Source organism: Brassica napus, chromosome A6, assembly GCF_020379485.1.
Source record: "Brassica napus cultivar Da-Ae chromosome A6, Da-Ae, whole genome shotgun sequence".
In the NCBI taxonomy this organism is placed as follows: domain Eukaryota; kingdom Viridiplantae; phylum Streptophyta; class Magnoliopsida; order Brassicales; family Brassicaceae; genus Brassica; species Brassica napus.
The window spans coordinates 17376758-17400123 of record NC_063439.1 but is presented as its reverse complement, the minus strand read 5'-3'; the positions used below and the strand labels follow the sequence as shown (position 1 = coordinate 17400123).

At 37.8% G+C, this 23366-nt stretch overlaps 2 protein-coding genes across 2 annotated transcripts; both read right to left on the bottom strand.

The window, feature by feature from the left end:
* Window positions 1-590: 590 nt before the first annotated feature.
* Window positions 591-13782, bottom strand: LOC106347770 (ribonuclease TUDOR 2). Its single transcript, XM_022687475.2, has 15 exons — window positions 13568-13782; window positions 12917-13104; window positions 12559-12633; window positions 12339-12455; window positions 12146-12253; window positions 11666-11872; window positions 11375-11587; window positions 11191-11298; window positions 10708-10878; window positions 10415-10612; window positions 2436-3005; window positions 2164-2352; window positions 1563-1838; window positions 1105-1482; window positions 591-1010 (listed from the first exon to the last, which is right to left on the bottom strand). The coding sequence occupies exons 2-15, from the start codon at window positions 13073-13075 to the stop codon at window positions 828-830; spliced, it is 2952 nt and encodes a 983-aa protein (XP_022543196.2). The 5' UTR covers window positions 13076-13104; window positions 13568-13782; the 3' UTR covers window positions 591-827.
* A 1017-nt stretch (window positions 13783-14799) lies between these two features.
* LOC106347771 (peter Pan-like protein) lies at window positions 14800-16746 on the bottom strand. The gene is made up of 8 exons (XM_048781859.1): window positions 16666-16746; window positions 16512-16562; window positions 16255-16440; window positions 15945-16175; window positions 15758-15850; window positions 15471-15658; window positions 15186-15379; window positions 14800-15099 (listed from the first exon to the last, which is right to left on the bottom strand). The coding sequence occupies exons 2-8, from the start codon at window positions 16527-16529 to the stop codon at window positions 14981-14983; spliced, it is 1029 nt and encodes a 342-aa protein (XP_048637816.1). The 5' UTR covers window positions 16530-16562; window positions 16666-16746; the 3' UTR covers window positions 14800-14980.
* Window positions 16747-23366: the final 6620 nt, after the last annotated feature.

The window sequence follows — 23366 nt, the reverse complement described above, 5'->3', positions numbered from 1 at the left end:
ATATATAACTATAATATAAAAGAGTACATAAAAGATAGTATGGTATGGTGGTAACAATGTTTTCACTCTTTTTATTCAACCTGGATTCGAGTGTGGTTGATGATATTTTATCTTATATGAAAATATAAAACTTGTTATTTTCGGATATTCGGATACCCGTTTGGTTCTTGGTTCTGGTTCGGTTATTTCCGATATAGAAATATAGAAACCATTCGGAAGTATTTGAGTGTTTTGATCCATTTTTTAGTTTCAGATATTTTAAGTATTTCGGTTCGATATTTCGGTTCAAGTTATTTTGGCCCAGGGCTAATTATGAATGAAGATGTCCAACGACATATATAAGGATCTATAAGTTTTTAACTACCTCGAGAAAATGAATATTAGAGAAAATTGTAAAAAGAACAATTAAATATTAACTAAGTATAGGTATGGCCATTCAGGTATTCGATTCAGTTCCAGGTAAAGTATATTCGGTTCTGAATATTATGGATATATCTTTCTTACACCCAATAGATGTTCAGGAGATTTCGGTTTGGTTTCGGTTGGTTTCGTGAATGACGACGACCAAGTACATATATAAAAGCCCCCTCTTACGTTGTCGACTTAACCTTATTATGAGATCCTTCTGTCAAACAAAATTAAAGAACAAGAACATCGTCCATACTCCTAAATATAGAAAATCCTCAAGTCTATAAATAAATAAAAGAGAATTTCTAAATGTTACAAAAAGTTTGATGCTTTGCAAGCAACATCTCTCTTCTTAAATAGAAACCGACGCTTCTCTGTTCCCTCTTTGGAACCACCATTGATCACCGGTGGACAAACAATTACCCGCGACCAGGTTTCCTGACCGGAGCACTGTCCTCATCATCAGATTGGATGTCTCCGTACTGCCAGATTCCTGTCCTAGATTTGCGAGCTTCATCTTGGAACTTCTCAAGCGCATCAAGAGCTGCTTGCTTGTCTTTATGCTCCCACTTCTTGCGTTTCTCCATCCTCGCTATTCCTTCCTGTAATCATAACAACACACATTTCACTCTCAGGTTCATATAACGAACCAATAAATAATTTGAAGGATTGAGAAGAGAAGATGAGGCACCGAACCTGAAGCATTGCTGCATTGACAGAGATCTCATCATCAACAGCGATGAGAGTAACAGCAAGCTCGGTTCCAGTTCCTTGGCCTTTCACTTTGCCTCCTGAAGTATCTCTCTCCTCTACCACTGCCTTAAACTCTTTACCACTTCCCAATGTTACTGTATGTAAATACTCTCCCGCTTCAGGACCAAAGTCGTCTTCCAGGCTTGGTACTTTTATGTAGGCAAGTCTGCAGAGCTGCGCGAGTCCTGGTGCTGAGGATACTGATGGCTCGATAGGGCGAACTGCGCTGTACGGAACTGTTTCTTGGTTTCCATAATCGATGTAGAACACTTCGAATTTGTCATCTGGAGACTGAACTGCTCCTCGGGGTGCATTAACAATCTGAATACAAAGTAGGTATACTATAAATAACCAAAGGTGATAGTAAAAACGAAGAGATGTTTAAGGGTTTGATGATTTACCATTGCACGGTTCCAGGAGTTATCGAGGCTAAACTGTGAAAGGACGATGTCACCCTTCTTAGGGTTAAACGATCCAACAATGGGAGCGTCTTGAAGACTCAGTGATGCAAGCTGGCTTTGAATCGAAGCTACTTTCTGATCTCCAACCGTCTGAACATAGAATCGTCCGCCTCCAAGCACTTCCGTGACGACAACATTTAATGTTTCCTTATGCCTTGTTTCTACTTTAGAGCCACCATTTACAACTTCCTCTCCTTCAACATAGTTTTCCCAAATCTATGAAATCATACGGTTTAGCATCAGGGGCGAAGCTAGGTGGAAGAGCAAGGGTACATGTGCACCCCCTATTATTTTGATTTTAAGAAATTTTGCATTGGACATTAAGGTTCATATAGCTTATTTGGTTAAAGTGCACCCTCATCTTCCAAAGAACTGAAGTTCGATTCCCCTGTCCATCACTAAATTTATTAATTATTTTAACTTGTATTATTGTATGCATCCATGGAAAAAAAGGTCTGGCTTCGCCCCTAATTAGCATGTTCAGTTTTGTTTTGGACTAAAGATGTTTTTCTTTAGTTAAAAAGATATCTATTGGTGTTACCTTCAGTTTCTGATTCTTAGCAGATCGTTCTGCCAATTCAAGAAGATGAGCTTCGGGAATCCTGTCTGCACCAAAGCCAGTCTGCATTTTCGCCAGGCCAGCTTCAAGAAGAAACGTTGCTGCGTTGGTCCTTGACTCCCACATTGATCCCAAGAACGTGCCGGTTCTATCCACAGTTTCAACTTCAATCTGTTATTATAAAACACCGTGTAAGAGTCATATACAAAAGAGTGTAATCTTACGTCTCATGACCATGTAATATGTCCATTTACCTCAACATCTCTCTGCATGATCTTACGCCTCATGAAAGCAATAGCATCTTCTGAATAAGGTTCGCCACGGCCAGGACATCTGACACCAGAGAATGCAAAGGCAATACTGCATGATTCTTTTGGAATGTATAGCTTGAACCGATGTCCGCTCAGGACATATTCCACAACCGCAGATATTCTCCTACTTCTGTGCAGGGATGGCAAGAAATCTTTAGCCTTCTTGGCCGATGCCACAGTCAGGTCTGTGACGTGCATGACTGGAGAGTCCTTTGCAGATTGAATTCCTTTCTTCCCCGCGACAGCACGAGTTTCAGCAGCCAGTAGAGCTTCGTAATGGTTTGACCTCTCTTCAAAGTCGCGATGTCTAACCACAGTCCCAAAGCCACGGGCGATAATGAGTTCCGCAATATTAGCTCCAGGAGTTGCTGCAGCTGCTTCAGCTGTATCACCCTTGGTTGGAGTAGGAAGGAACACTGAGCCAAAATCCATGACCCTAGTATCACCAGCTCCAGAAGTAGTAACACCATCTGCTGGGCTAATCTTCCTTGAGTATTCCATTTGAACGATAACCTACACCAGGAAAAAAATGTTGGACCAATTTATTAAGCCCAATGGCTTTAATAAAAAAATTGGAAATGATGAAAAGAAATGGGCCTGCGGGAGTTAACTCAAGAAGCCTTTCATGACTTTAATGAAAGAGTTTTAAGAACATCCCACATCGGCTGGGAAAAGAAAAGTTGAGCAATATATATAAGCTCTTGTATTATGAGTGGTTAAACAGCTCAGTGGAAGAGAGAGCTCCCCACGCGCGCGCCGCCGCCGCCGTCCGGCCGGCTCGGCGTGGGCGTGGGCGTGGGCGTGGGCGTGGGCGTGGGCTTGGGCTTGGGCTTGGGCTTGGGTGGAGGGCCTTCGGCCCGATAAGAAGTATTCTTTTTGGACCAAGTTAAGCTCAACGTTTTGCCATTTATTTCGGGAAAAAACAACATACAATTTTATTTAAAACGACAAGTAGTTTGTCTAGAAAATAAAATCGTCATGCATGTTATCCTCTCGAAATTTTTAAACGAGATAAGAGAGAGTCTTGAGGAAGAAGTTTCGGAACTCAACTTCCCTCGATCTCCGCGAGATTCTCGCCCACGTGCAGCAGCTGTTGCGGGAAGTGGGTCGTCTCCGTCTCTTTAAATATCATCTCTTCTCTTCCTTCATTTTTTAACCTTTTCTAAATCGAAATCCAACAGCAAAAATCCCTCTGCGTAAGTCTATTTTGCGAGAGTGTTTCGTAGAGTTTGTAGTTCGATAGGGCGATCACGAGTGAGGCGTGATTCGTCTGCCATGGTTTTATCCTGGGACTCTTTATTCGTACAGTTCCGTCTCACTAACGGAGCGAATATTTTGAGTTAAGGAAAGAGATCATATCTCGACTCCATGTCTCTTTGCGAATACGATTTCTTATCGTTCTTGTATTCGTCTTTACATTCGTATATTTCCTTAACATCGTTTCTTATTTTATCGTTTATGTCAGTCCGGTTTTCCGGCTATTACAATCTTAACTCAAAATCGCTTTATTCCTAAAGCTCGAATCGGGTTGAAGAACGATTTATAAAAACGGGTTTTGGAACCGTGTTTGCGATTTGCTTTCTAGCACTTCCGCGAAACGTTTTATTCTTATCAACGATGTTTGCGATTTGCTATACGCTTATCCGCGAAACGTTTCTGTGTTATTCTGAAAACGTGTTTGCGATTTGCTTTATAGCACTTCCGCGAAACGTTTCTGTTTTATTTCATTACGATTTGCGGATTGCTTTCTAGCATTTTTGCAAAACGTTTTTGATACATCTTCAAAACGTTCTATAAAATGAATCGTTTCAAGACCGCTTTCTTAAGCGAGTTTGTGAAACATTCTAAGTCTACAAAAATGGTTTCTGCGAACGCTTTTAAGCGAGTTTGCAAAACGTTTTCTCAAGACTATATCGATATGATTTGGTTCAAACACCAAAAATGAACATCGATTTTAGACTATTATTTTCTTTAAAATAATATGTTATTTGTTGAATGGAGTACTAATCCGTTTTTTCATGTTTTCTCTACAGAAAAATGACAAACGATAACAACAATCCCATTGGCACCTCCGATGTCATTCAGACTCCACTCAACGCTGCAGCAACTGATGCAACTGGCGTGACAACCGCTGGAAACATCACGGCGTCAACCACTGCAGCAACGACAAGCACTATCCTCCCTGCAGGAAATGCTGCTGATGAAACCACTCGCCGTAGTCTATTCGGTGCTGGTCTTTATCAGACGGGTTCAATTTCAGGAACCGCAAGTGGTCCGGTGGCAGTTCAAACTCCTCCGGCTGTCCCTAGTGTGTTCACTCAAGGACTGATGCCAAACCAGTTTGATGGCAAAGGCTTCAAGACGTGGCAGAAGAAGATGTTGTTCTTCCTGACAACGATGAAGCTAGACAAGTTCATCCAGGAGGATAAGCCCATTATGCCTTACGGGATTGATGATGTTCACAGTCTCGCAACTGTAGACATATGGGTGCATTCGGACTTCATCTGCAAAGGCTACATTTTGGGTCGCCTCATTGACCCATTGTACCGTATCTACTGTGAGTTCCCCACGGCGAAAGAGCTATGGAGATCACTGGACAAGAAGTACAGAGGTGAGGACGCTGGCTGCCAGAAGTATGTGGTTTCAAAATTCCACGACTTCAAAATGGTGGATTCAAAACCCATCATGGATCAGGTGGAAGCGCTTCAGCTCATTTGCCATGAAATCGCTGCTGAAGGAATGTCTATCTGCGAGACATTCACAACTCTCAGCTTCATTGAAAAGCTTCCTCCAAGCTATGCGGATTTCAAGAACTACTTGAAGCACAAGAAGAAGAAGATGGGGCTCGAGGAGCTCATCATGAGGCTTCAGATGGAATCCAGAAACCGAATTGCTGACAAGGTCACTGCTAAGGAGCACAGTGTCAACATGGCTGAGCACAAAGGCAAAGGAAAGGCACACGCCCATTCTCCTGCCAAGCCTTCCAAAATTGCTGCAGCCCTAAAGGCTTCTGGAAAAAACTTCAAGAACAAAGGCATCGAGATCAATGCGAATGCGAATGTGGAGAAGTTCAGGGGAAAATGTCACTACTGCCACAAAGTGGGGCACAAGACAGTTGAGTGTCGCAAAAAGATCAAGGATGAGAAGGCTCAGGCAAATCTCACTGAGGAGGATCTCGTTGCTGTGGTGACTGAAGCCAACATGGTTGAAAGCAACAACCCCAAGGAATGGTGGTATGACACTGGTGCAACCACCCACATTTGCACCGATAAGGCGATGTTCAGCACCTATCAGAAAAGCAAGACTGAGGAGAAGCTCAAGATGGGGAACACTGCAGTCTCCAAGATTGAAGGACGCGGCAATGTGATTTTGAAGATGACATCTGGACATGAGGTCACTCTGACGAATGTGAAGCATGTGCCTGACATGAGGAAGAACCTGGTCTCGGGAACCTTGCTCAGCAAGAATGGATTCGCCACAAGTTTTGAGGCGGATAAGCTCGTGATTAGGAAGAATGGGATGTATTTGGGTAGGGGTTATGTTAAGGGTGGACTTGTCAAGTTGAATGTAATGACAGTCACTCCAAAAGTTGTAGCTCCAAAAGTTTCAATGAATAAGAAAGAGCCAGTTGCTTATTTGGTTGAGTCTTTTAATATATGGCATGAAAGATTAGGCCATGTAAACTACAAGTCTATACAAAGATTAATGAATTTAAATCTAATTCCTAAATGCAAAACAAGTAAACAAAAATGTGAAGTATGCGTACAGGCTAAGCTCACAAAAACGCCATCACCTCGTGTTGAAAGAACTAATAAACCTCTAGATTTAATTCACACTGATTTATGTGATTTAAAATATTTACAAACTAGAGGTGGTAAAAAGTACTTTGTGACCTTCATAGATGACTGCACAAAATATTGTTATGTTTATTTATTACATAGCAAAGATGAAACCTTAGAAAAATTTAAAGAATTTAAACTCGAGGTCGAAAATCAGCTTAAAACAACTATTAAAGTAGTTAGAAGCGACAGAGGAGGCGAGTATGATGGTCCGTTCATTGCATTCTGTAAAGAACATGGAATAATCCATCAAACTACAGCTCCTTACTCACCAGAATCTAATGGAGTTGCTGAACGCAAAAATCGAACTCTAAAAGAGATGATGAATGCTATGTTGCAGGAATCTGGGTTACCCCAGAACATGTGGGGGGAAGCGTTGCTTACCACTAATTATATCCTCAACAAGATTCCACACAAAGTAACGGGTAAAACTCCATATGAATTATGGAAAGGTAATTTACCTTCGTATAAATACCTCAAAGTGTGGGGGTGCCTGGCAAAAGTTGCGGTACCACCACCAAAGAAGGTCACTATTGGACCTAAAACAGTGGATTGCATCTTCATCGGATATGCACATAACAGTAATGCTTATCGTTTTCTGGTACATAAATCTGAAATATCAGATATTCATGAAAATACAGTCATGGAATCAAGAAATGCATCTTTCTTCGAAAATATTTTTCCATATAGGGAAAAACAAGGTTCAAAACGAACTCGAGAAGAAAGAGACAATGACAAGAACTCAGAAACTGAGACAAACGTCGAGATTTCTATAAATGATATTTCAGAAAATGAAGGAAAAGATGAACCTCGAAGAAGCAAAAGAGCTCGAAAGGAAAAATCTTTTGGAGAAGATTTCCTAATGGCATTTTTAGTAGAAAATGCTCCAAAAACTTTGGCAGAAGCCATGGCTTCACCAGAAGCTCCGTTTTGGAACGAAGCTGTCAGGAGTGAATTAGATTCGATTATGCAAAATTATACGTATTACATAACGGATTTACCACCTGGCTGCAAAGCATTAGGGAATAAATGGATAATGACACGCAAACCTGGTGGAAAATACAAGTCTAGGCTTGTAGTTCAAGGATTCCGACAAAAAGAAGGCCTTGACTATTTTGATACATATTCTCCAGTGACGAGAATAACATCAATAAGACTGATGATAGCAATCGCAGCCTTAAGAGACTTAGAAATCCATCAAATGGATGTAAAAACTGCTTTTCTAAATGGTGATTTAGAAGAAGAAATTTACATGAAACAACCTGAAGGTTTTGTCATTCCCGGACAAGAAGACAAAGTATGTCGACTTGTAAAGTCACTTTATGGGCTTAAACAAGCTCCTAAACAATGGCATGAAAAATTTGACAATACAATGATGTCAAATGGTTTCAAAATAAATGAATGTGACAAATGCATATACTACAAAACTACCAAAAATGGGTATGTTTTGCTATGTCTATATGTAGATGATATGCTCATTATTGGAAGCAATAAAGACATTATCAATCAAACTAAGAACATGCTCAAAGGGACATTTGAGATGAAAGACTTGGGATTAGTAGATGTAATTCTCGGGGTTAAAGTCACAAGAAATTCAAACGGAATTATCTTAACCCAATCTCATTATGCTCAAACAATATTAGAGAGATTTAAAAATTACTCTAATAGTACGGCAAAAACTCCGTTAGATCCCCAAATGCACTTGACAAAGAATTCAGGTGAAGCGGTTTCACAAAACGAGTACGCACGTGTGATCGGAAGTCTCATGTACTTGACAAATTGTACTAGACCAGATCTAGCGCATGCAGTAAACGTACTTAGTCGATATACAAGTAATCCAGGTCATACACACTGGAAAGCTATAACGAGGGTACTCAATTACTTGCGCTACACCAAAGATTTTGGGCTTCACTATGGTAAAGAACCAGCAGTTTTAGAAGGATACAGTGATGCTAACTGGATATCAGATTCTAAAAACTCAAAATCCACGAGTGGATATGTCTTTACACTAGGAGGAGCAGCAATATCATGGAAATCTACCAAACAAACAGTGTTAGCCAGATCAACCATGGAATCTGAGTTCATAGCCTTAGACAAAGCAGCAGAAGAAGCTGAATGGCTTAGAAATTTTTTGGAAGATATTCCTATGTGGGAGAAACCTGTGCCAGCTATACGCATACATTGTGATAGTCAATCAGCTATAGCTCGGGCTGAGAATAATCTCTACAATGGTAAATCTCGTCACATCAGAAGACGACATAAAACCATTAGACAACTTATCTCAACTGGTGTAATTACAATAGACTACATCAAATCGGCTGACAACCTAGCGGATCCATTTACTAAAGGTTTGTCACGAGATGTTGTTGCTAAATCATCAAAAGGAATGGGTTTAAAGCCTATAACGAATGAGGATGCTTGATTGCAACCCTACCTATCATGACTGGAGATCCCAAGACGTAGGTTCAAAGGGAAAACAAAATCAAACAGAATCTAACCAAAGCACTTGAGACAAGTAGTCTCTTCCCAGCTCCTAAGATGATAAAAGTGCTAACAAATGTGTGAAGGATAAGCATAAGCTTTTAATGATTCCATAGCTTCTAAGCGGAGTATTACTCAATACTTTTCATGGTCAATCACCTAATGAGTGTGAAATGGGGCCGTTTCTAGGAGAATGAATGCAAGGCTATATTCTCTAAGTTCACTCATGAAAACCAGGAATAGTTCAGGGCCACAATGAACACAATAGAGAACTAAGTTCTACGAGAAAATGAAGCTGCGTTATGCCTGTTGTCTCGGTTTACATAAAACACCGGTTGGTTCAAGACATCATGTTCACCTTCTGGTAAAGTAAACCCGACAGATATTAACTATGAGTGGTTCAAGGCTTAAAAATGCCACCAACTCAAACACAGTGAATTTTTCGCAAACACTCTCGATAAGTCTGTCTAGTCTAGTCAGGATTAGAATAAGTATAGTTTTTTTTTTTTTAGAGTCTATCGAGTCTGCATTTAGTCTGCATATGTCTAGAGTCATTTCTATTCATGTGGGGGATTGTTGGACCAATTTATTAAGCCCAATGGCTTTAATAAAAAAATTGGAAATGATGAAAAGAAATGGGCCTGCGGGAGTTAACTCAAGAAGCCTTTCATGACTTTAATGAAAGAGTTTTAAGAACATCCCACATCGGCTGGGAAAAGAAAAGTTGAGCAATATATATAAGCTCTTGTATTATGAGTGGTTAAACAGCTCAGTGGAAGAGAGAGCTCCCCACGCGCGCGCCGCCGCCGCCGTCCGGCCGGCTCGGCTCGGCTCGGCGTGGGCGTGGGCGTGGGCGTGGGCTTGGGCTTGGGCTTGGGCTTGGGCTTGGGTGGAGGGCCTTTGGCCCGATAAGAAGTATTCTTTTTGGACCAAGTTAAGCTCAACGTTTTGCCATTTATTTCGGGAAAAAACAACATACAATTTTATTTAAAACGACAAGTAGTTTGTCTAGAAAATAAAAACGTCATGCATGTTATCCTCTCGAAATTTTTAAACGAGATAAGAGAGAGTCTTGAGGAAGAAGTTTCGGAACTCAACTTCCCTCGATCTCCGCGAGATTCTCGCCCACGTGCAGCAGCTGTTGCGGGAAGTGGGTCGTCTCCGTCTCTTTAAATATCATCTCTTCTCTTCCTTCATTTTTTAACCTTTTCTAAATCGAAATCCAACAGCAAAAATCCCTCTGCGTAAGTCTATTTTGCGAGAGTGTTTCGTAGAGTTTGTAGTTCGATAGGACGATCACGAGTGAGGCGTGATTCGTCTGCCATGGTTTTATCCTGGGACTCTTTATTCGTACAGTTCCGTCTCACTAACGGAGCGAATATTTTGAGTTAAGGAAAGAGATCATATCTCGACTCCATGTCTCTTTGCGAATACGATTTCTTATCGTTCTTGTATTCGTCTTTACATTCGTATATTTCCTTAACATCGTTTCTTATTTTATCGTTTATGTCAGTCCGGTTTTCCGGCTATTACAAAAAATAAGTCAGAGATCTTGCTCTTGTGACGCGATAACTTAACTAAGAATACACAAAGAATATATACCTGTTTTCCAATAAGCCTTTGTCTTAGAAACTCCCTGGCTTCCCGAGCATAAGGGGCTGGTTTCTCCTCTCTGCGTGGGTTACCCATTTTAGGAGACCTAATGCTCGAAAGACAGACTCGGCGCTCTGCCATTGGGCTCCCAAATGGAATAGAATCATCAGCAACTACTAAGCAGTCCCCACTCACAACTTCCACTACCTGAAGAGAGTACAAACTAGTAAGAACTAAGAACTGATGAAATGAGGTGGAAAGGCAATATATATACCATGACATTCACGCAAGCAATTATTTACCTTTCCAGTAAAATTCTGGTCATGAATTGCCTTTGAGTTACTAGCTGGAGGGACATAGTTTGCCCACATTTTCACCCGGTTTTTCTTGCATTGAAGTTCTGCAGCTTTTAGCTTCTTTTTGGCTTCTTCCTCCATCATGTTGGCACTCCACTCAACATACTTCGCAAGACCCTGAGCAAAAGGAACAGCAACCAGTGTCATAACTTTTATTCAACACCATCCAATATCATAATTTCCAGCGGTTTTATATAACAGAAATGATCTGCTAAGTCTACCAAGAAAATAAAAAACTAATAGAATTGGCCAACGACCTTAACCTTAAGTAGTAGGTACAAGTTCAATAGGGAAGAAAATTTTTAGTACTAGTTTCAGGATCTTTAGTTATACCACCAACGTTGTGACAAGTCAAAAACATTTATTGGCCAGTTAGTTTCAATATATAATCATGTCGAAACAAATAACTGTTTAATTAAGACCACGTACATTTTCAACCAGCTCCAGACCCAAGTCTTTAACTTCTTCCCCAACAGAATAGTAAACCGACCCAATCAGATTGTTGAATTTGTCAACACCTTCAAGAACAATGCGAACCTGCAAAATCCAGCTCACAGTTAAATCATTTAAATTTCAAATGCAGATGAGTTAATGTGTTGCAGTTCCTCCTTACATCTCTATTAAGAACACGAAACTCAGTAAAATACTTGGCTTCCATTGCAAACGGATCAGAGGAAACCTCGACTGACGATACTGCTGAGGCAGCGAGTCTTTGAGCTGATGTTAGAGGACCACGAGGCTCAGAAGAAGCATCTCCATTTGGAGCTGATGCAGCATCTGTCTCAACAACAGTTTCTTGTGTAGATCTCCTTCCCATCGATGGAGCCTGCATGGAATATATCCAGCACTCTTTATACCATGAAGTTCGAATGTAAACTCCTCACACAAAAACAGGACTACACACCTGAAGTCCAGCAACAAAAACTTGCACAAACTGATACTCAGGAAGAAGGTAAACTCGGATGGTACTGCCATCACGGACTTGCTCAACAATAGCTTCCATGGGCTTACCTTTACTTGCAGCTAAAAGACCCATGGCATCAAAATTCCCAGAATCCCCAACGGCAGAAGGAGGAAGATTCCTGACAGATGCCTCGGCAGCACCAGGAACCTGTATCAAGTAAATTCCATCAATAAACCAACAAATATAACGGGAGTCAACTTAAGTCAAGATATATGATTATTCAAATTTCAAGGGAACCTCGGCTCGCATAGATATAAACCCGAATAACTTGCCAGTTGGTTCCCTTTACTTTGAGTTTATATTAGATAGAATAATCCCCAAATGGTTAAGAGAGTTAGACCGTTGTCCAACAAGTCTGTCCTCTGTAATGAAGGCGCTTCGACACACCAAATTAAGAGAAATAGTAAAAGAGACACCAACCTTGCTCCAACGACCAAGCCCTTCCTGCTTAGCCAGCTCTTCAAGCTGTAACAGCTCCGAAATGCAAGGACTAACCTTATCCTTATTCTGCTGACCTGGCTCCCTGACCTGTCCATAGTACAGGCATTTCTCCACCATATCAGAAAGCTGAGACAAGGCCGTCTATTGAAATAAAATAAAAAATGGATATTACCTTAGCCCAGCCATTCTGAACAACAAGCTTAGCAAGATTTTCCTTGGCAAGGTAAACGGAGCCAAATTCTCTTCCAGCAATAGCTTCCACTTTGTAATCCACTTTGAAAGTAACCTCCTGCTCAAAAGAAAAAAAATACAGAACTGTGAATATAAAGAAGATAGTGAATTACCAAACATATAACATAAATGATTAGGAGTTTAAACTTAGCAGCAACTACCTTCCCAATGCAAAGCTTTCTCAGAAATTCCCTGCTTTCCCAGGCAAAAGGCTCATCTATACCTCCCCTGCGAGCCTGAAAAGCAAGGACAAAAGCAAACAATGAGAGGAAGCCTGTGGTAACAAAATTCATGTAAGCTAAGGTTATCTGATTATCTTTCTCTTATATCTAAAAAGTTGTCTTCTAGTTTCTCATGTAAGGTAAGGTTATAATGATAAGCCTATTGATTTGTAAGAAATTAATTATCTTTCTCCTATATTAGAAAAGTAAAAGTGGTGGGGGTGGGGTGGGGGTGAAATCCAAAAGAGAAGGCTTGAGCGTATCCTCCACTGTAACTAACTAGAGGGCTCAGGCTCACCAATTTAGGAGCCAAGAGAGAAGATAAAGTGATGGTCTTTTCAGGAGGTGGACCAGCCCTGTTATGGGTCAAAGCCGTGATAACCAAGCAGTCTCCGGAGGTAACAGCTTTCACTCTCGCTTTGAACCACTGGTTCTCACTTGCTGCCACGGACGCCATGCTTTTTTCTTCTTTTTTTTTAGGCTAAGACCTGCACGACAAAACAAGAAAAAAGTCCCATGTTACACGCTTACGACAATCAAAAAGAGTAGCTAGCAGCAGCCCTACAACACTCAGAAACGAGAGCAACTCTTAAAAATAAAAATAAACAAAACACGATCAACAAAACACGATCGAAACTCAGAATCCTCTCTCTCAGATGGGTATACAATTGAATTATACAAAAGATACTGCACCGCAAGAAAACTCAATAACATGCATCATCTGTTTAAGAAGCAGCATAAAACGAATCACGATGCTCTCTCTCGATCCAGTTAGTTAATCCACCCAAAAGAAAAAACGATTTCTTCCTAATCGGAATTTCAAAAAAACGCGCGATCGCAATACTCCAAAAAGGCAACGGATCAGGTCTGAATCCCAAAAACATCAATTTGATTCAACAAACAGATTAGATCTAACGATGATTATATCGGTGATTCCGACGAACAACGAACCTGGACTGATCCGTGTGATGGGGAAAACTAGATCTGAAGAAGGAGAGACAGTAGTAACGAAAATATAAATCTTAATTCTCTATGAAAAAAAAAGAGCTGAGGAGAATGACAAGTTGTGAGAGAGAGAGAAGGGATCCAACGAATGAGAGAGCTCAAAAGAAGATTATGCAGAAGGAGGTGGATGCAAGGAAGACATATAAACAAACACCCACGAGGACATCATGATGATTAAAAATTAAAAAAAAAGAGCTGAGTAGAATGTTTTGTTGCCCTCATACTTTCACTATATTACCAATCAATGCCCATTTATACTTAGATTTGTTTTTGACTTTTTGCGGAAACTAGTTTCTTTTGATGAAACAAATCAATTTTTTGTTAAAATGACAAATCTTATGTTATTCAAACGTGGATTTAAAAAAATATTTTAAAGTCCACTGTTATTGAACTTATCATTTCATAAAACATTCTGAAATCAACGGTTATTGAACAAAATTTAAATTGAAGATTTTAGAGTAATTTAAGTGTTTCTAGAGTGTTTGAGGAGAGTTCATTAGTTATAAAAATAAAAATTCAAATCTCATTGTTTTAGATGAGATTCTAGAGTGTTTTAACAAAAATCATATCAAATTCTCCAATTCCTCTACAATCATCTACAGACTCATTAAAAGTCAAATCACTTCAAATTACAGATTCAATACACTAACCCCTAATTATTTATTTGATGTCTATTATATACTCTTCAAATTCTAAGATAAAATCTCTTCTTATATTTATATTATAGAATAAGAAACACTAATTTCATAGATTTTTAATTTATTTATTAACACAAAATTCTAACTTGTGAGAAAACAAACCTTTATCATTCTCATTCAATCAAATTTCTTAACGAATTTTGCCCTGTCAAACCAATGGGTAGTTTTTGAAACAAAAGTAAAACAAGGGGACATAATCCAAAATATCTCGGGTGTAGAATTAAGATATACGTATGAATCGAAACGGAAAGCCGTTAGATTCTTCATCACCCAATGACGTAGAAACATACTGTACTTTCGCCTTTATGTACTTTTTTTTTTGTTTTTTATCTTCATTACACGCATCATAAAACAGAGCACCACTGAAAGTGGATATTGTCTTTTACCAATCGTCAACCTAATCCATTAAAAATGAGTACTAAACAATTTTACAAAACGAAAACTGATTTCAATTTTCTTAAACATGGGGGGAATCAACAGGCTGAAGTTTTAGAAAACTTTATAGAGAATCTGCTACACGGTTTTTTGACCAACTACAAGTTCATAAATAAGAAGGTAATCGATTGTGCTCATAATAGTTCAATCAGACAATAGATGCATCCAAAGAAACAAAACTTTGATGTGAAGATACACACAGAGTTACTCAGAACAAATTCTTTTCAGTCTTCAGCATCTTCATCCATGTCTTCTTCACTACCCTCTTCCCCTTCTTCACTTTCTTCTTCGCTGGCAGCATCTTCTTCATCACCATCTTGCTTATTCTTACCATCCACATTTCCTGAAACATACCGATATATAGATAAGATGATTCATCATGTGATAGACAAACAACATTAAATAATAAGTAGAATATAATGTATTTACCATCTTCACTAAATATGATTCCTCCTGAACACAATCCTTCCTCCACTCTAACCAGCTGCATAGTCATCCTTGGTCCAATTTCTTGCAGTTTCACAGCACTCTTTGTCGAACCCTTGTTGACTCTGCCTAGATCAGATGATAGTGTCACTGTCGCCGCTTCTTCATCTCCTTCGCTCTCTGATCCATATCCAGCCCTGATAAATATATAAAATCCACCAACAATAAATTTCACGATTGATACAGAGAGAGGAATCAAATGCACCGACGTAGATTGAGATCCCTTACTTGGTGATAAAATCACTAACATCCTGCAGATTCCTAAGATCAGGAGCCTTATGAGTCTGCACAAAATTTCTGAGCTTACGAGACACTCCTACAGGCTGCAGCCTTATCGAATAATGCCTGAAATCAATGAGTTTCGTGTCCTTGTTGTAGTTCAAGAGTACTAATCTCTGGCATGTAGAGAGCTTGACCTGCCACATATTATTATTTCACAATCAGCAACATAACCATATCAAATTGCTGAAAACAAGTTTACGCAATCAGCAACATAAAGGATATAAATAACTTACAGTGTTGATATCAATAGCTGGGAATATGTTCTGAAACATGATGGTTGCTAGCTTCAGATGCAGCTCCTGAGTGCCGAACCCAGAAAGAACAATCTACACACACCAAGACAGACACTCTCAACTATTAGCAAAAACCCACACAAATTACAAACAGAAAAAAAAAAGGAAATAGTAAGAGGTTGATTACCAAAGGGGGATTCTTGAAAAGATCTGGAGGACATCGAGGCCGAGTCTGAGACTGAGCTATATCAGATGCTAACGAATACTGATGAATTTTGAAAGTGAGAGTGGGGCCCTGCGGGGTTCTTGCTACTCTTAGAGACAATGCAGAGGCTGTTTTCTTTAGCATAAGGAAATGAGTAACACCCATTGGCCCTGACACATTCAAAAAGTCCCTTAAAGTGTTCCTCTTCTTCTCCTGCAGGTCACACAAACTTTTGCAATCAGTAATGGGTCAAAAACACAACCATCCACAAACATATTAAAAAAACCGGTACCTTTAGACTGAGAGCAGTGTAGGGAAGCATGAGCTTCCTCAAATCCATCTGAAGTTGTTTGACAGAGCCAGGAAGTTTCGTTCTTGAAAAGACGAAACTTTTAGGGATCTTATCCCCGGTGACATGATCAACATTCGCTTGGTTGTTCTTCGCGATAGGCTTTACATTCACCCTACCCTTCTTATTCTATAACCATCACAATCACACAGTAAATACATATTACAGCAAAAATAAAAAGAAACACGTTTTGCACTTACGTTTTTGAAACGACCCATTAAGTTCTTCTTATCAGCAAAGCTTCACAGATTCTGGTAAAAGAGAAAAACCAGGTTCAAAGAACAAACATGTATGTACATATTAAGCAAACCATGGATGACCAAACATAAAAGATAGTCAAATTATAATCATTACCAAAACCCTAGTTTTGCCGGCCGGAGTAGTAGAACCCTGGGGTACGAGATGGCGGCTGATTTGTAAAGACTGAAGTCTCTTCTTTAGATGATGAAGCCCTATATATCAAACCGGTTGCCGAATAAAAAAAAGTAAAGCTGGGTTTTCTAAATCGGTTTTCTAAACCGATTTATTATTTTATTTATTTTTTGACATGTTTCAAACCATTTTCACTAGTATTTTAATTTATTCATCTTTATGATAAGATAGCTTAACTGTATTTTACTACATAACAACAGCTACACATTTGTTTTGGATCTTTGGTCATTGTCTGCGCATCAGTGTAGCTTTTATGGTAACTAGATCATATTTCCGCGCTACGCGCGGATAATTGCTCTATATAATTTCAGTTAAATATATTGTGTGAATATAAGATATTGTAGAACCATTTTCAATTTAAGAACTCATTTTGAATTATAATGGTAGCATAGAAAAGCACCTTAAGTGAAGATTCTAAGCTTGGAATTCTCAAAATACACATATGTTATATGTATAATATTATATTAATATTTAATTGTAGAATTATTAATTTTACAGAAAATACAAATCAAATGATCAGAAAAAAATATTTTGAGTTACATTTTTTGTAAAGTTAAGAACTTATAATTAAATATTAATATATTTATACACATATATGTATTTTGGGAAATCTAAGTATAGAATTCCTATTGGAGATACTCTAAGATAGATGAAATATTTTGTTTGTATACATGCTTGAATAAAAAATCAAAATTATTGCAAACATATGTATAAAAGATTTCTTTTCCAATAACACACTTATAAATATCATTCTAAGTTCATGTCATCAATTTGAAATTAATCTCTGAATTTTGTTTTTAAGACTGAAACCATTTTGAATATGTTTGGTTTTGCAATATTGATTTTAGTAAAACAAAAAAAAATGTAAAATTAATTATAAGCACAATTTTCTTAAATATTTTTTAAGTTTTTTTCACCAACAGAGTTCCAAAGAGGAAATGTTCAAAATAGATATAATTAGGAGGCAAAAGATCATTTTACCTTTTTTCCCTCCCTTGCTCTATAGATATATAAATATAAATAATTATTTAAGTAAATAATAAAAATTAAAAAATATTTTTATAGTTCTTAAATTATATGTTATCTAATTTTAATATTTATAAATTTCAAGTTTTCTTTTTGAAAGGTGAAATGATTTTTAAAATTTTTGATTTATAATTCTAAATATTTATCAATTTATTTAAAAAATTAATCTCATCTCCAAAATTCACCCCTCAAATTTAGACTCTAAATTTATATTACTTAACGCTAACAGTATAAATATTTATTTACTCTTTAATAAAATAGATAACATGATGACTTCTAATCGTGTTATTCATTGAAAACTCTTTTGGTGAAAAGATAAGATCAATCCTAAAAACAATTATATTATAATATTATATTTTATTAGCATAAATTTTATTTTATTTTTGTAATATTTCTGTAATTTTATCATTCAATGGTCATAAAAGGTATAGTTCAGAATATAGTTTTTATGTATTTCAAATTTAAAACCCAACTTATAAAGAATGAAAACACAACACATGCTTAGGAAGGAGAGTACCTCAACTTCACAAGTTATTTATAAAAATATGCAAGAACAGAGAGTTCAAAAATAGTTTGGATAAAGATATGCTAGACTCTCTATGACAGAAATGAATTAATCCAGGAGCATGTGCTCTCTTCATCGATTGCGTCTGGTTGGCTTTCTGCTACTACAAATGGTGGCAGAACTGCGGGAAAAACAACCCTCGTTACAATTATGGTCTGTCTCTTAAGGTTGGAGCTCGAGACTTCCACCAGACATTGTGGAGTTGGCATCTCATGGTTAGCACCGATGTCCCTATTAGCCTGCAATATCAAACATGATTAAGTCCGTTTAGATTGTTTGGGAGGTGAAATATAAGATGAGTATGAGTAACCTCGAAGTAATTGTCAATAAGCTCTAACGCCTGCCTCCATGTTAGCTCAGGAACAGTATTACCAAAGAGCACAAAGTTGCCTTAACGACATTGTCGTAGACAGATATCTCAGCACGGTACCTGTTACAAAGAGAAAGCATACATGAAACGCACACGTGAACAACATGCTAAGCGAAAGTGTAAGGTGGGGGTTTTGTAATGTACATTTCAACTCCAGAAAATACAATCAACTCACCATCTATTCCGATATAATCAAAACACGATAACAATGTCATAGATTTAAATCTCAAGAAGACCATTGTAGCTTGCTATTGTCTAACTCACCATGAGTATTAAAAACTAACTGAATCGAAACTAAGAGGTTTCTGTTAATCTTATCTATTTATGCTTTGGACGTAGTTGAACAAAAACGGACAATTAAAAATACTTCATACTGTTTTGATAAATATAATGGAAATTAATCAAGATGTTCTTGAAAACTGATTCGTGATTTGATTAATCAAGATGTTATTGATTAAGACATGGAAACGTTTTACCTCCAATACGTTTAGTGTTAACTGCTGTTACTAATACAACATCAAGAGTGGCGAGACTTTCATTGAACCTGTTGTGGGACTCATGAGAAGCCTGGTCCCAAAGGTAGACGTTATTCATAGGTCACCTGAAATTGCCAATTATAATTGTGAGACATTTAATGACATATGCATGTTGGCTGGTGCTAGTATGTAATCGTATATACTCACTGTTTTGGCTGTAGGTGGGAGTGCTGCCTCCGTTCAAGACCGGTTGTTTGCTGAGAGACTGTCAATTGATGACCTTCATGGGCTGATGATATCTGCAACACATGTTAAAGAATTTAGTTGTATACAAATCAGGACAATATACAAATCAGGACAACACATGTTAACACAGGAAAGCCAACTTACCATACAAATCACCCCTCAAACTCTTGGAATGAGCGGAACCTGAACATGTTTCTCTCGATCACAACTGGGTTGTATTGAAGCTCCGAGAGGACAATATTCTGAGTGAAACAGATGGTGAGTTTGTGATCAGTAACACAATAGATGTCTTTTCTTTTTGTTGCGAATAATCCCTGAATAAATGGCATGTGCTCAGTTTTATTAGTGAGATGAACTGAATAAGAGAATAAATCGTTGTAGATCCATGTTCATTAATCAATTACCTTGTCTACTTTGACATTGGTGGCTACAATACCACGAAAGGTGCTACCTGGATCAGCTATTACAGCTAGCCGGTAGGCCTCACCACAAGGATTTGTGTGCTTCATGACTGCACATGTCGGGTTTTCAGAATCTGATACGCAGTTCCATGCGGAGTCAACACCAAGATAATTGTTGTATGACATTTCCTGCTCACCAGAATTTTTTTTAAAGTAATATATGGCTGAAAAATGAGGATAAAGATTATAAACAGTAGTTGAGAACTAAGACCATTTGGCAATCAAAACCAAAAAGTAAAATTACTATACCCTTACAACTACAGTGGCAAAACGATTATTACCTTCCTCTGGAGCTGAAGCGATGTGCTGCAATACCCTAGCACTCGCTTCAGTAAGCTCTCCTCAACATAAAATGCAGATCATCCTGTATGGAGCTGAATCAGATGGTTTCCATACAGAATAAAATTTAAAGAACTCTATTGTTGATTTCTCTATCATTGATTTCAGTTGAATTAAAAGGAGATCACCCCATTGGAAGTAAGTTTCTAAAAATTTGCTAAGCTTTAAACTAACATAAACACAAAACTAAAACATAAATAATCAGATAACAACAAACCTTTTTAAAGCCTCTCTCTCTTTGTCTCTCTTACAACCTTTGCACTTTGATCTCAGCTTGGTTACCATAACTCTGGATCTTTATCTGCATCCCAATAAAATACCAACAACAACAAAAAAAGCAAAATAATGTAACTGTATTCGACAACAAAACCTAAACCTTACCATAGAGATTGCTTCAAACTGTTTGCATGAATGGAACCAGAACCAGTTGAACTCAATCGCTAAACTTTGTTCTTGAAGAACGGCTAGACCTTGAAAGTGTCAAAAAAATTTGAGATAAGAGGTTAAAGAGGCTGAGAACCACGCTTCAGAAATTTTTATACCGGCTTACACGATTCTGAGCTATGCACCTTGTAGCACATATTCATGGTGAGGTGTAGTATAGGTTAGATGCTAAAAAAAAAAGTTATGAAATTCAGGGATTTAGAATATCAAGCCATACCTCTTCGCCATAAATAACAGATCAAGCCCTAAGAGGATCTTTCTTTTTGCAGATTCAAAGCTGTAGATGGAGCCAAGCAACCCCTTTTTTCTTATCCATGGAACTGGTGGCCGATTCAATTGGAGCTTTAGTAGTGATTTCGCTGGATTCTTAGACATGGATGCGCTGGTTGATATTGCCGGAGCTTTGGTGCTAGATTTATACAAAGCTTTGGATCTGGAAATCTGTCTGTTTCTCATCCATGGAAGCTACCAGAGGAGATTTGGATTCGGGGAGAGATGAAGAGTATGGATGAGTTGAAGCTTTTAATAGTTTGATGGTGGTGGACTACTACACAATCGACGTCTCCGACTCTTGGGTTTTGGCGTTTGGCGTTTGGCATTTTTTTCTATCAAGACGTTTGACTTTAGATTGAAACAAAACTCGAAATTACTTCTTCTTTTTTAGTGGGACCCACTTATTGCTGAGGTGGACATTTGAAAGTTCCCTATTGGCTAATTTTTATAGTCTGATGTGGACACCCTGAACATTGATCTTATTCAACTTGTAGTATAGAATAGATATTTTTGTAACATCTCGATTTATCATATATGTGAAAAGGATTAGAGAATATTTTCTGTTTAGAACTTCAAAGTTAATAATGTTTGACCTGAAATAATAGAATGATGGGTGACTTATCGATAATTGTACGCAATACCGTGCGAATTAAGCCAAAACATGAGAAAATGTCATTTGGTGATTACAAAATCAGTAAACAATGATTTCGAGTCTTTGAAAAATTAATGCACCGTCTGTCAGACGAAATGGAGCCACGGGCCAAATGAGCAGGTGTGGGTGGTCCATTAGCCGTGAACGGTTGAGACGTTATAATTTTCTTCCTCAGTGTTGATTATTTTCTTTGATTAATCGTCTTTTTCCAATTAAATTAGTAGAGACTCTGTGTTTCTCAAAATTCTTTTCAGTGTTTAATGATCAAAAGAGTGTTGACCAATGGTGGAGCCACATTGATTGTATGTCAACTGACTCATGTGAGTTTATGAATACTTTTTTGTACATCTCCAAATTTTTGAAAAACTGAAAAAAAAAACAGTGTAAATTTTGGTTAACTGACTCTATGATATATGTTAATTATGGAGTGATCCCTTTGACAAATTTTCCTAGCTCCTCCACTAGTGTTGACTTTTAGTATTCTTATAAAGATTTCAAGTTAAAGGATGAAACTTACAGTCATGTCTAGTATGTTCCTCGGATCTAATATTCTACTTAGATTTCAACGTGATTTGAAGTTTCTAATATTCTAATATTCTATATCAGTGATTTTTCAATGTGTCGATCTAATGTGTTCTTTTTGGTGGTGAAATATGATTCTTTATCCTTCAGATTTATCATCATGTATCATGTCTTTTGTTCACAAAATATGCTCAAGGTCCCTGAACAGGGGTGAGGCCACGTTGGTGGTTGTGGGTGCCCAACCATGATTTCTACGCAGTGTAGAAGATATATTCTATGGATAAGAAAAACTTGATTTCCGAAAATTTTGAAAGTTCAGTTATGAAAATATTTTAAAAGTATTTGTAATCTTATAACTTTCCTAAAAACTATAGAGGCGGTTTTCCTTGTAAAGAAAAATCGATTTAATATTTTCCTCTTCATAAAACATGATGTCTCCATAGTTTTTCTTGTAATTTTCACAAACTATTATTCTATGATGCATATCTATACGACATGTGGTGTATGGGAGTTAGGTGCAACTACGGGATGGGTTTTTTCGGCTGATGACAAAGGAGGTAGGTTACTGTTATTGAAATCGAGTTTTACCTTAGATGATTTAAAGATAATGGTTTTGGAGGAGTTTGGTATGGAAGAAGATAACTTAGCCAATTTGGAGTTGAGTGATCTACCTACTGAGTTGACCAATACATCAACACGTCCACCTGTAATCATTGCAAATGATCGACAACTTAAGAATTTTGTTGGTTTTGTTAAAAAGAAATGTCTTGATTCAAGTGTGTGTAACCTATAAAACCAAAACTGAGAATCCAAACAAAGCAGACTTTGATCTTAAGAAGTCGCCAACAGATTCAAATACTGATGAAGAGGATGGAAACTTGTTTTACAGAGGTAACTAATCAACTAATGTGTTTGCTGATATGCAGAGCGAGAAAAAGATGAAACAAGTCGAAGTTGATAGTGACACCTATGATGTTGATACCATGATCTGTAAAAAAAGAGAACACAACTAATATGTCAAAGTTTTATTTGGTCGAAGTTGTTAAAAAGAGACAACTTTTTCAGAACAAAACTTTGTTGAAGGTGACTTTCGAAATATGTGCAATGAAGCATAACTTTGACTACTATGTTATCAAATTGGATAGAGAGTTTTAGTATATTATATGCACGGATAATACAGGCAATTGGGGTGTTCGAGCAAAGTACTTGAAAGAATCTACATATTTCATTATCAGAAAGTATTGTTGAT

Bases quoted from the DNA above. Each gene is read 5' to 3' on its own strand.
- LOC106347771 (XM_048781859.1), bottom strand. The intron at 16,176-16,254 runs GTACCGGTTTTT...TGTGACCTGCAG, and splicing joins ACACTGCTCTCAGTCTAAAG to GAGAAGAAGAGGAACACTTT. The intron at 15,851-15,944 runs GTAATCAACCTC...TGGTGTGTGTAG, and splicing joins TTTTCAAGAATCCCCCTTTG to ATTGTTCTTTCTGGGTTCGG.
- LOC106347770 (XM_022687475.2), bottom strand. From the start codon at position 13,075: ATGGCGTCCGTGGCAGCAAGTGAGAACCAGTGGTTCAAAGCGAGAGTG. The intron at 12,456-12,558 runs GTAGTTGCTGCT...TCTTTTGAGCAG, and splicing joins GAAAGCTTTGCATTGGGAAG to GAGGTTACTTTCAAAGTGGA. The intron at 1,011-1,104 runs GTTCGGTGCCTC...TTATGATTACAG, and splicing joins TCAATGCAGCAATGCTTCAG to GAAGGAATAGCGAGGATGGA.